This window comes from Mustela lutreola, chromosome 14, assembly GCF_030435805.1.
Source record: "Mustela lutreola isolate mMusLut2 chromosome 14, mMusLut2.pri, whole genome shotgun sequence".
NCBI classification, from domain to species: Eukaryota; Metazoa; Chordata; class Mammalia; order Carnivora; family Mustelidae; genus Mustela; species Mustela lutreola.
This window is the reverse complement of record NC_081303.1, coordinates 69520782-69533716: the sequence shown is the minus strand read 5'-3', so window position 1 is coordinate 69533716 and position 12935 is coordinate 69520782. Positions and strand designations below refer to the sequence as shown.

Below are 12935 nucleotides of genomic sequence, written 5' to 3'. Positions count from 1 at the left end.
AGGTTTCCATTTACCGCAGGTTTCTCTCCCCCTTCCCCCACCCCCACCCCGCTCCCACCAGAGCCTCCCCCAAGTGACCTGACAACAGGCCCGTGACTGTGCAGGGCCGACCTGTTTACTCCGAGGACTTGGACGGCGCCGGGTTGTGCTGCCTTTGATGTCTCGTCCGCCCCTTGCCTTCTGGTTTCAGCAACGCTTTCAAGATGGCATTGACCTTGTCTGCGTGTGCTGCCAGCCCCGCACCCTCTGTGCCTGCCTTTCTTTCCTCCCTCATTCTTTCCACCGTTCCCTACCCTCGGGGAGATTTATCTTTTGTATCTTCTGGCAGCGGCTGCCTTGGGCCCGTCCCTGGGGCTCGGAGCCAGGTGGGGCCTCGGCTCCGGTTCCGCCTGCCTTGCTCTGCCTCGTGTGGTTTCTTTGGCTCCTGGAGAGGGTTTCCTGGGAGAGATCGCGTTCCCTTGGAGGCACCCTTCTCCCACGGCAGCCATCCCATGAGGGGAAGGGCTTGGAATCCTTGGGAAGAATAGAACTTCCTGAAAAGAAAGCTCTGACCGTCGAGACAGTGAGCAGTGGGCGGGGTGACGTTTACCGTGCACCTGTGTCATCTGCTGCTCGGGGGTCCCGTCTGCTCCCCTGCCTCCCCGGCTCCTCCAACCCCGGCGACTGCAGCCCGACTCTCTGTTTCCCCTTGGTTTTAGCATCCTCCTTCATTCAACAGGCATCTCTCTCATGCCCGCCCCTCTCACCCCCCCACCGATTCTGGGGATAAAGTGTGAACTGCAGGACGGGTCCCCAGGGGCGAGGAGCTGGCCTTCAAAGTTGGGGTTGCAGTACAAACCCGTGACAGATACACCAGATCATATGGGAGTGTGTCCGTGAAGCATTGAAGTGGGGTTGGGGGGTCAGGGGGCGGCTGCAGGTGGAAGCAACCAGCCCGTGGCGGGGGTGGAGGCGATCAGGGTGATAGCACCCAGCTTCAGAGCCCCAGGCCTGGAGCCCTGGCACCCGCCTTCCCAGCTCTGTTCCTCAGTTTATCTTTCAGTGCCTGCCTCTGAGGGCAGTTCTGGTAAATGATTTATATGAGTAAAACCCTTAAATCAGTGCCCAGAAAGTAGTGATGTTGTTTAAGCAAGTTTCCAGGGCAGTTTTGAGGCCCCACAGTGGCCATTTCTAGCATTCCCGACCGAACCGATAAGCTCCTGTTCTTTTCTGAAACCATTTTATTACCGTATCTTTGACATGTAACAAGTTCTGCATTGACCCAGCGATGCCTTTCCGGCTCGGCTCGGCCGGTCCTGCTGCTCGTGTCCAGCTTCCGCCCCGTGGCCAGTGTCCTCCCCCTGGCCAAGATGAACCTTCACCTTCTTCCTCCTGAGCACCAGGCCACCGGTGCCGTCTCTCCCAAGTGGTCACCTGAGTCTTCTGCTAATGCTGACCTCTTGCCCACTGCAGACAGATAAGGTCAAGCCGTTCTCATCGTCAAAACAAACCCACGCCAGCCGGCCTTGCCCCCCGCTTCTCCCCTGCCTTAGCTCTTTCTCTCATGGTTCAGCTTCTTGCCAGATTTATCCGCACTCATACAGCTTCTTCCTTGTCACCCCATCCTGGCTGCTAGCCCTTCAACTCCCATGACGCGGTGTCTGCTCCCTGCCAGCTGTTCCTGGGACCATCGGTCAAGGTCACCGAGGGCCCCTAGCTAGCAAACCAAAGGGTGGGCACAACCTTTCTTTTTTTATCTGCTACTTGCTTTCCAGCAGCCTTTACATTTCTGCTGGGCTCAGTCCCTACTGCTCTCTCCGGACTTCCCATGTGTTTGACTGGTGTTTATTTCCAGACCAGACCTTTTTCCTGAACTCTCCAACAGCTGATGGGTATCTCCACTTGGCTCTTGAAGAGAGACCTTGTGATTCCAGTAGGTCTGAAATTCCGTCTTACCCATAGCCCTGCTCTTCCTGAAATTGCCCTAAAGGGCACCAGTCCCTACCAGGTCACCTAAATCAGGAATTTCAAAACTCATTTTACCCATATCCCTCTCTCCCTTCCTCTGTCTCTCTGGATTCCTACCCCTCTTTCTCCCCCCACCACAGTTAGTCTGTCACCCTGTCCTGTCATTCCTGCCCCCTGAAAACCTTTTATATCTGTTCTCCTGGGCTACCGCAACCCCCTTCACGTAAGCCCTCCTGTGTCTCCCCTGGAGTGTTGCTTTCTATGTTGTCCCTTCTCGGGTGAAATTTGAAAGGATGAAAATCCTTCAGTATTACTCACCTGCTTTCAGATAAAATCCTGACTCTTCCCGGTTGGGTCCTGCTGTACAGAGCCATTGGCAGTCAATACCTCTGTATCTTTGCCCCCCGCTGGGGCGCCTCTGCTCTGGCTTCTCTAGCACCACCCCACCCCCCGGCTCCGACTCTGCACCCAGGAGAGCTCCAAGGGGACACAGCCTCCTGCTGCCACCTTGGTGTCTGTCTGTTTCCTCCATCAGACTGGGGAAGCCTTGAAAATACACCTTTTTGCTCACTTATTCTGATGCGCAATGCCTTTCTGTTCTATACAGGGGTTTTGCACATACTTACTGAAGTAAATGAAATCAGCATATGTTCTGTGGTTCCTAGTTATAATTCATTGCATCAAGTAGAAGTAGTTTAAAGAAGCAGTTCAGAAAGCAAAATTACCCTCCCCTGCCCCCCCCCCCCCAGTACAGTCTGACTTCTCCCTCTTACATGTGGGAATCCAGAGTGCCCAATCTTGTAAGTGTCCCAGTTTTGCTTGAAGGTTTTGCATAGCGTTTCTTGTCCTTTAAGCTTCCTGATGCTGGGAGAGTTGCAAATACGAGATATCCCCCTCCCCCCGCCAACTTGTCTGTCAGAACCTAAGGAAGACCACTGGCTGTGGGTCCACCCTCTCGATTTGCCTTATCTGGTATGCTAACAGGTATGGCATCCAGAACATTCTGTCTACCCCCAGCTTTACCCTCCTAGTTCTAACAGGTCTGTTACCATCCTGGCCTCCACCCGTCAGCCATGATCCAAGCTCAGGACTTCAGAGGTGATCATTAGAGAGCCCAGGCAGTGGCAGGAAATCCCTCCGTAAGCAGGTCCCGTGGCTTGGGACTCCCAAGGAAGGGGTTCCTCAGCCTTGGTGTGGGAACCCCACTAGTACAAACAGAATGACTGAGAAGTCTGTGAGTCCCTCAGAAGCAGAGTGAGATCCCAGGAGAGTTTCTGATCCCTCCAGGCTTCTGGCTGGGTATTTCCACACACTTTGCGCCCTTGGTATTGGAGACTCCGGGAATGGGGAGCTGGTGGGGCTGGGGAGGGGCAGCCTGCTTCTGTAGCCCACTGCCCTGTTTCGCTATCCTGTCATGACACTAGTTCCTTTGTTAGTGTTTACTGAATACTTTCCCCATGCCAGATCCCTGGGAAACATGACTGAGACCCAGCCCTGGCCTCAAGACTAAGGGGTGTTGAAAGGTGAACTAGAAGGCCAGGCATGCCTGATCCCAGGGGCTAGTGTGCCGACAGATGGATATGCAGTGCCGAGGGACTGAGCCTCTCCTGGGGACTAGGGGGAATCATTTCTGCTCACCCTGTTCTTCTCCATACTGGCACAGAGAACCAAGCCCATCCGCCTACTGAGAAATGACCACGAGTGCTCCGTCAGCCCTCTGTCTCACAGGCTAGCCCTCCCGACCATCAGGAAGGTCACTTCTGGGCGCAGGGGTGTGGAGGGATGCAGCCTGCTCTGGGTTCCTGCCCACTGTCTCGCAGGGGAGCAGAGCTGCTCTGCCAGGCCATGGTCTGCAACTGTGTCCCAGGTCCCGGAGCAGCCGGGAGGGAAACCAAGCACCCCATTGGCATTTGGAATACCAGACTTGCTTCCCCAGATGATTCACATGGGTTTGCGGAGGAAGACCTGCTAGAACGGTTTGTTCTGGGGGTACCTGGCTGGCTCGCTTGGTAGAGAACCAACTTTTAATCTTGGGGTGGTGTTCAAGACCCATGTCGGGTATAGAGATTATGTAGATAAATATTAAAAAGACAAAAACCAAAACAAAACCTATTTGTTCTACAAGGCAGGCCCTCTGATGACCGAGGCCTGGCTGCTCAGGGAGGAGCAGGCTCTCCATATTTCCTACAGACGCTAGCGTCTTCCATTTCTTGCATGGTGCTTGGTCCCTGAAATCGTTTAAGAAATCTTATTTGCGTACAGTAGCAGTGAGCCTAATTCCAAATGTAGAGAAAGAAAACTGCTTCCAGGAACGGCCAGGTTTTTATAGAATCAAGAACTAGGAACAGGGACTGAAGGAAAAGAACTAGCAGGACTTTCACGCATCTGCGGCACACAGCTGCTCTCTTCAGTGGGAGGTGAACAGTGGAGTGTGGACAGACTGGAGAAAGCTTGAAACCCGCCTACCCCCTCCGTCCCCCCACTGCTGCCTCCTGAAGGCCCTTTGCCTGACTTCTGCGCTTGGTCACAAGGTCAAAGTCTAGCTCCACTCAGAGGGGTTGGGGGGCTCTTCCTGTCTCCGACGGGGCCTCAGGTCTCCTCTCCCTCATTCTTCTGTCACATACCCCTCCTTGTCCATCTAAGTCAGCCTCTGATTTTGCCATTGGAGCTGGGGCACTGGGAGTGGGGTCCGTTACCCCCAGGGGCATGGCCAGGGAGCTGCCCATGGATCTGGAGTCTTTCCCTGGGTGGATTCCACTCCTGAGCTCAGAGGACGTCGAGGTGACAGTCCCTCCCCTCTCTTGTCGAGACCCCGCACCCCGACCATATCGACCTTATGCCAACCTGGCCAAGCAGTCATGTCCAGCCTCAGGGAAACATCATTTTTGCTTCTGGCCTCTGAAAAGATTAAATGGGAACATCCGGTCGGGCTGGGAACGAATGTGACGCGCTAGGACGGGAGGAGGAATGTGTTCTTGGTGGCGCCCTGCCCCGCCCTCTGTCGTCCTGCAGGCCGCCAGCTCCCCGGAGCCGAGAGGGCCTCCTCGGCCACCGCGGAGGAGACGGACATTGACGCAGTGGAGGTCCCGCTCCCGGGGAATGACATCCTGGAATTCAGCCGAGGTGTGACTGACCTTGACGCCGTCGGGAAGGAAGGAGGCTCCCATCCGGACCCAAAGGTAGGCGGGAGGTGACCCATCACACAGTCTGCGTGCACACGGCCTCCTGGAGCAGCACAGACAGCGGCCTTGGCCACTGTCAGAGTCACGTCCTTGCCCGTGCAGGCGGGGTCAGCTTCAGAGGGAGGGGCATGGGCCGGGGGGGCACCAGAGCAGCTTCCCTCTCCTGTGAGAGGGGCCCAGTGTGCCGATATAACCCAGGGTGTCAGGACACCACAGGGTTATGCCTGGTGAGCGTCACCCTCCAGAGGCCCCGCAGTGCTCCCTGATGGTGCTCCGTGGAGGTCCTGCCCTCCGTGGCTCCTCGTCTCCACTCAGTGCCTGTGCAGAGCTAATCCTCACACACCACAACCGATCCCCGAGGCTCAGCTGCCAGGGCAGAGTGGGTCCGGGCTCCTTCTGCCTGCAGCTAGCGACCGCTGGGGCACTCCCATGCATGGGGGCTCCCAGGGAGTTCTTTTTTTTTTTTTTTTAAAGATTTTATTTATTTATTTGTCAGAGAGACAGAGAGAGAGAGAGAGAGCACAGGCAGACAGAGTGGCAGAGGGAGAAGCAGGCTCCCTACAGAACAAGGAGCCTGATGTGGGACTTGATCTCAGGACGCTGGGATCATGACCTGAGCCGAAGGCAGCCGCTTAACGAACTGAGCCACCCAGGCGTCCCTCCCAGGGAGTTCTTAATAGAATCCAGACCGACACTGAGAACTGGAGAGCACATTCCAGCCTGAAGACACAACGGAAAAGCCGGGAGGAGGAGGCTGAGAAGTGGGCCTCCACTTCGACTCCCTGCCACCCGGCCGCCTCCCCTTCTTGCCGGGCGTCAGTCGGCCTTTTCTGGTGCAGGTCGGTGGGTGGCTCATGGGGAGAAGCCCGTCTCTAGTCTGGAGGGCGGTACAGTCCCCAGTCATGGGCCTGACCTTATCTTGGCATCATGGGTCTGCCTCAAACTGCAAGAGCCGCCTGTCGGTGGGTGCCTCCGTCCCTCGTGCCTGAAGAAGCACCAGCAGCAGAGCTCGCAGACACAAGCCGTCTCTCCCTGCGCTTGGTCCACATAAGCTGTCTTAGTGACACTTCCCACCTGCCGGGAGGGAGACCGAGGGGGAAGGCCCAGAAACCATGTCCAGCCTGCAGAAAGGGTCTGTCCAGACCAAGGGCTCTCCCTGCAAGGCAGGGCCGGCTGCAGTGGCCCCCCTTACACAGCCCCATGGCCTAGCGGGCAGCCCTGGATGAGGGAGTCCCCTTCCTGGTCTCGTGACAGGGTGGTGGGTAACTAGGTTCCCTAGAGATTGGCCCCTCAAGATCCGGGCACCTGAGCCAGTGTACTCCTCGTCTGCCCCGTCACGCTGGATCAGTTACAGAGGGTCCAGGCAGGGTTTCCTGCCCGATGGCCCCAGCCCAGGGCCCTAGCACATTTCCCCTGGGGACACAGCATTTCACTCCAGCCGCGTCCGTGCCCTGCGGCAAAGAGCGGCCACGGCCTGGGCTCACGCCTGTCTTGTTTTCTCCTCCAGGCTTCACCCCACCCCCCGGAGCCCATGCTGGCGGCCTCGCCCAGGATGCTCCTTCCCTCTTGCTCGGCGAAGCCCCCAGGCTTGGGCCCAGGGACGCCGCTGTCCTCCCACCACCAGATGCAGCTCCTCCAGCAGCTCCTCCAGCAGCAGCAGCAGCAGACGCAAGTGGCTGTGGCGCAGGTTCTCCTCCGCCTCCTCCCTACCTCTCAGGCTCCACTCTCATGGGCTTGACGCGCCTTCCCTAGCGAGGGGAAAGGGGCAGGTTTAAAACCTAGGGAGCCAGAAGGGATCGCTCACGCTGTGGGATCATCGCTTATGGGGGAAGGGGGGTGGGGGGGATGCAGTCGAACTGGAAGGAAACGCTGGGGTTTCCCGTGTATCCCCTGCTCTGAGTTGGGCTTGGCTGGCTTGGCTGGACATTGTTGGGTAAGGACTTGAGCTCGCCAAGGAGCAGGATGCACCCAATTCCACCCTCCCCTTCCTGCCTCATTTCCTGGTGTTTGGGGTGGACAGGGGTGCCTCTGGAGTCAGGACAGGTGTGACTTTGTGCAACTGGTCTTAAAAGAGCTTAAAGTACAGCTTTGTGCAAAGACCACCCTGGCATCCTCCCCACCTTGTCCCCACAGGTCCCCACCCTCCATCACACGGGTCCCCACCCTCCATCAACGCTCTCTGCTGCTTCCAGGCAGGACATGACCGTGTCCTGGCCTTGGCATTTGCTATAACGGGATCCAGCTCATAGGACCGTAGCTGCCATATTTGAGCCACAGGAGGACTGGCTTCGATCTCAGGAGGAAAGTGCTGCTTGAGCCCCAGAGGCTGGTCCGGCTGCTGCCTTCTTGAGGAGGGAGCAGCCGGTGTCTCTTGCTGCCCCTGGCAGTGGTCCCTTCTGCTTGCTTTCCACGGAGGGCGTTATTGTCCCCATCTTCCTTGGGCCTCGCGCGTCTGAGGTTCATCTTCGCTGTGGCCCATCAGGGAACAGCGAGGACGGGATGGCTCCTACCATTCATCGGCTAAATTCCGAGACCGAAGGACAGGTCAGGACCTGGGGGAGTAGAGGAGGACGGCGAGGAGAAAGAGGAGGACAGTGAGGCCCCCAGGACTGGGGGTTGGGGAGCGATCTAGGAAGGCAGCTCCATGTACTGGCCTCCTCGATCTGTGGGGCTAGGCTGACCTATAAGGTTTTCTGTGTTCTGGAATGGCAGGGGGCAGACTTCTCTGGGGAGCACTTACTCATCCCATCAGTGCTCCTGCCTACTCTTCTCGAGACCCTTGGGTGGAGCGGTCGCCCAGACAGAGCTGTCCTTTCCTATATGGGCACCTTGAGAAGTTGCCGGCAACCCGCCCAGAGCCCGGTCTGCTGGGACTTGGTTCGGAGAAGAGCTTCCAACACGGTCTCACACAGAACGGGCCTGGGGCCCAAGGCTCACCAGAAGCCTTTGCAGGTTGGAGAGCGTAGAATCAGTGGGGCATGGCTCTGAAATGATGTGAGCCTTTTCAAAAATTCCGACCATGGAACAAAAGGATGTGGAGTGCTAATGCTAGGAGCGTTTGCAGGTGTTTCCAGAACAGCAAGAAAAAGGAAGGACTGCCATTAAGGGCCTCTCACGGGTGGGGGGTGGAAATCACTGCTCTTTGTCAGGTAACAGAATTCATCTCGTCTCCTTAATGGCGATGTGGCAGTTCTGGGAGTCCCCTCCTCCCTGGGGCGCCAGGTGACAGGAGCACAAAGCCCGAGTGCCCCAGCACAGGGCCTTTCCACGACTCACATCATCCCTGAAAGTGTCCCCTTGAATACAAATCCATTCTCCAACCATAATTCTTTTCTCATTTGGCATGTCAATTGCCAAGTAATTATTATTTATCTAAGAAAGGGCTTGATGCATATTCATGATGAATATTATCAGAGTCATTTGAATTTGAAGTCACTGCTAAATACTGACGAGAAATGGTGCGCAGGTCTGTAATCTACACGACAAGAAGATTGTCGTGGCCGTCTGTGCAAGCGTTCGGTCTGCAAAGCCACAAGACCTGGAATTTATCATGGCTTTGCCGCTGTTGGCATGAAACCCTAAGACGGGTTCTCTGGGACCGAATGGGGCCTCTGTCTTGGTGGGACAGCCCTGCCCTGTCTTGATGGTCTCTCTCCTGGAAGACAATGAGTCTCACTTGTGGTGTAGCCCTTCTCCATTCCAGCATCTTCCATGGGCTGGGAGCCCTGAGCCTCCGACTCATAGTCTGTGGGTGGCAGCTGGTGGTACCCTCGTTGACACTCGGTTCAGGCAGCGTAGCATGTCCATCCTGGGGAGGGGATGGGTAGGGTCTGGGACTCGCAGGATCTTTAGCAGGACAGGACCTCAAGGTCAGAGATCACTTCTTGAACACACGCCTCTCCCACTCTCTGGCCTCCGCGGGAGCAGGCTCTGGGCAGACTCGCAGTTGGCGTCTTTTCTCTGCTGCCTGGAAACGCAGCAGTGGTAGGGTGGTATCCGAGGCTTCTGGCTCCTGTGTCCCCCCGGCACACTCAGCCCTAAGTCTTTCTTCTCTTACGAGTTTCTCTGTATGTTCCTCCTTCTCTCATTCTCTTTGTGGCACTGGATCCAAGGGCTTCCTGTTCACGTTCATGGCTCCGGGTAACAACAATCATAGAGGAGACAGAGGTAGATTAATAGGTCCTCTTGACATCCTTTGTGCATTTAAAATAGATCTGCTCTGGCACACTTGGTTTCTCTGTGTGGTGAGACTGATCTCAGTGTCCAGCATGAGGTCAGCTTTTAATCGTCTTGTCAAACTCTATTGCCACCGGACTGCAAGGTTTCTGCCGTCTTCATTAAACTGCCAGTAGTCCCAGAATTCCAGTGGGCAGTGCTCTCAGCTCAGCACTGCAGGTAGGAACGCACCTTCCTTTCCTCTGGGAATATCCAAGTCCATCTGGGCAGAGCTAAGGATACAGAGCATCTTGCAAACAGGTGCACTCTTGCATTATTTATGCTTCCCCCCGCCATTTACTGTCCTAGGCTATTCCCGTTTGCTCTTATCCTGGGACCGGGCTTAGATCTCTCTCCTTTAAGGTGTTCTGATTTGGTCTAAGGCCTTGAGATCTCTCCCAGCCTCTCTCTAAATTGGTTCAGAGCTGGTCTAGAGGAGCCTGCCCTGCCTTACAGGTATGGAGGAGATGGTGCTGCCCAGCCACTCAAACATTTCTAGCTCAGATTTCAGCATGAAAATGGTGAATACCCAAGCCCCCTTGACCACTTTCTCGACCCAGCATGAGGCTTGCCTGGCTGCCCTGGCTTCCTGTTTCGAGTTGGGCCAGAAGTTCAAGGGTGTGAATGACCGTACAGACAAGCCTTGAACCAGAGCTGGGGCATAGCTGTCACCTGCATGGCCTTGCGCTGGGCCCGTTGAGGTCCAGAACTGGTCTGGGCACTGCGGCTGACCGGCAGGGGTGAAGGGGGCCGGATTCCTTCCCAGGGTGCCAGCTGTGGGCTCGGCCTTGCGTGCACCGCTGCTGTTTAGAAATCCCTCCCCTACCTGTGGCTACTTGTGCTTATTCTGAAACCCGTGATGGGTTCCTTGTGCTTTGCGATCGCGTGCGCTCTAGTTCGTTAGACAAACAGCGTTGAACACACTCCCGCACCCCACCTCCAGGCCCTAGACTTCGCTCTTGTCCCTGTGGCTTCTCCTCTGTCACCAGCACCCTGGGGGCCGCGCCTTGTGCATGCTGAGACAGCGCCACCTGCCTCCGCTTGTGTGTCCGGTGGGGGGTGGGGGGGCAAATTGCTCTGGTTCTCTCCACGCCATTTCCATGTGCCTGCTCCCTAACTTCAGCCTGGCCCTGCCCCCACTTCTCACGGAGGAGCTGGAGTCCAGGCAAGTAGGCTGAAGAGCGAGCGGGCAGCGGTCTGGTGTCGCCGGGTGGGCTGAGGGTGGGCGTCAGAGCCGGAGGGTGCAGGGCGGAACCCCTCCTTCCCCACTCCGGCCATGGCCTTCCCGCTGACCTCATCGGTGAGCGGGATAGTCCTGGAAAGCAGAAGTGAACTCGTACCTTTTCAGAAATGAGTACGGCCTACTTTTTTGCAAAGGGTGTTTCATTTTTTCAAAGAACAGCTTGCTGGACAACAAATCACGGTCCCGTCTGGCAGGGCAGGAGGGCGTGGTGTCTGCGCTTGTCTCAGAATTGAGGAAGGAGCCCACAGAGCCGGAGCAGGCGGCCCCAGCCAAAGCTGAAAATAATGCTGCCTTATTTCGGCGCTTCCAAAGCCAGACCCATGTGGGCAAAACCCGGGGACAATCACATCGTCTCCAGTTTAAAAGCAGCCCAGGCCGTTCTGTCTCCGCCTGGCCCGGCTGGGGTTCCCAGGGGCACGGAGAGTTGCTTGAGCCTCGTGCCTGCTCCCACCTTGGGCGGCCGCAGAAGCCAGCAGGTTCGTTCGCACTGGCTATATAGGCAGCAGCGTGTGCTTCCGCACTCCTGGGGTTGGAAAACCTGAAATGTTCTAGCTCTGCACTTGGGAAGCTAAAATTCTGATTGAATCTGCACAAGGGGCGCGCCGACCCGGGGACGTTTTCTCTTGGCTCTTAGTGCCAGACGGCAACGTTCGACTCAAGGGCCGGCTTTTCTGTTTGGACGGCGCCCTGCCCTGGGGAACTCGAGCACCTGCGAACGAAGCTCCCCATATTCTCCCTCACCCTGCCCACCCCGGCTTCTGCAGGAGGGGATTTCCTTTGTGTCCCCAGTCAGTAGGGGACACAAAGTGACACTAGGTGTCACTAGGGGATCTGGAGATTTTCTTCCCTGAACCTTTGACGAGTGGCCCTGGTGCTGGAATCCTATGTCGCCTGAGCCTCTAGGCAGGCCCTTCCGTTGAGAGTCTGAGAAAGTGAGGTCCAGGCAGAAGGGAATGACCTTCCATGGCAGAGAGAGTCACCAGCGGTCTGGAACATTCCAGCTCCTGGTCTAGTGCTCTCAACTGGCCTGTCTGTTGGGACGTCCATGTGCAAGGGGCAAGGCCCTGAGTCCGTGGTGTACACACAGGGAGGCCCCCTCCCGTAGGTGCCGGTTAGCAGGAGACGGAATTCTGTGCTTTTTCTGCTTCTGCGCATTGAAAGATTCTGTCCCAAATTTCTGCCTAATGCTTCTGTTTCATTCCAAAGAAACTAGAAACGGGATAATGAACAACTCTGCCTGCTCACTAGATCCCTTTCAGTGATAGTCTTGATTGGAATCAGTCACATTACCAGATGGAAGGTGAAGGCTGGCCCTTCCTGGGGTGGGCCTTCCAGGAGCTTCCCACAGCAACTGTCCTGTTTCTCAGAACCAGGAAAATGCCAGGGGCGGGGGTCTCAGGGGAAATATGTCCATGCCTCAGTTTCCAAAGAAGATAAAGTCTTAACAGCCGCCCACCATTTGATACCCAGATTAAAATGTCACTGTTGCTTCTTTCCCTCTTCTCATCACTCTCTAGATCTTTCCGTAGTTGATTCGGGGCAGCAAAGGAGGCTGACTTCTAAACCGAAAATGTCGGCTGTGTCCGTAGCCTCACCTTGTGGAGGACAGACTCACTTCGCATTCCTTAGACATCCTCCCCGGGGGCGAGACAGGCCCAGCCTTAGGAACCGCTAATGGAAAGTGGCAACTAATCTCATTAGCGGCTCCCACTTAGAAGCAGAGGCATCTGCAAGGTCAGGTCCTCCAATCTGCCAGGAGGGAAGCCGCTGCTGCATCCAGCCGTGTGGTTTTCCAAGTGCCGGCAGCTGGAAGGCACAGGCGTTAGGCTAGGCAGGTCCCTTGGCCAGACTACAGGTTGGATACAGCCTGTTCCTCCCCGAGAAAAAGCATCTCGTTGGAGCCAACTGCTCTTCGGAAATCTAGAGCATTTGTTGTCTGAACCAGAGTCGGCTCACCCTTCCCGCCCCTCTCCTGCCCCACCTGCCCCACCCCAGACAGCCTGCCTCTGACTTTGTCCACACCGCAGTTGTAGTCCAAGGAAGCCTCTTACCTGTAAGTTGCCTTGGTCTGAGCCAAATTCATTAGCTCCCTTTCTTCAGGGACCTTCTAAAACCCTCCACGAGACCCCCTTATCCACCACTTAGAGTAAGAATCTCATGTGCGTGAACATGGCTGTTGCCTTATGACTCAGTTGCTTCAAGCCAGGCTCCTGACACAATCACCCCATCTCCCACTGTGTTTTCTCTCTAGACCTTGTTATGCACCGAGAACAGACCCCCGACCCAGGGTCCCAAGCAGGCTGGGTGCACCATTGCCAGCTGCTCCCCTGTGAGAGGAGAGTGGATGG

General features: G+C 56.3%; 1 protein-coding gene across 5 annotated transcripts in view; it reads left to right on the top strand.

The window, feature by feature from the left end:
* NOS1AP (nitric oxide synthase 1 adaptor protein) overlaps positions 1–12935 on the top strand; it is a 263224-nt gene that overhangs the window by 230343 nt on the left and 19946 nt on the right. For all 5 annotated transcript variants that reach the window (XM_059146119.1, XM_059146120.1, XM_059146121.1 and 2 more), the window contains 2 exons: positions 4960–5126; positions 6637–6816. In XM_059146119.1, coding sequence (XP_059002102.1) covers positions 4960–5126; positions 6637–6816 — 347 coding nt within the window. The remainder of the gene's footprint in view (positions 1–4959; positions 5127–6636; positions 6817–12935) is intronic.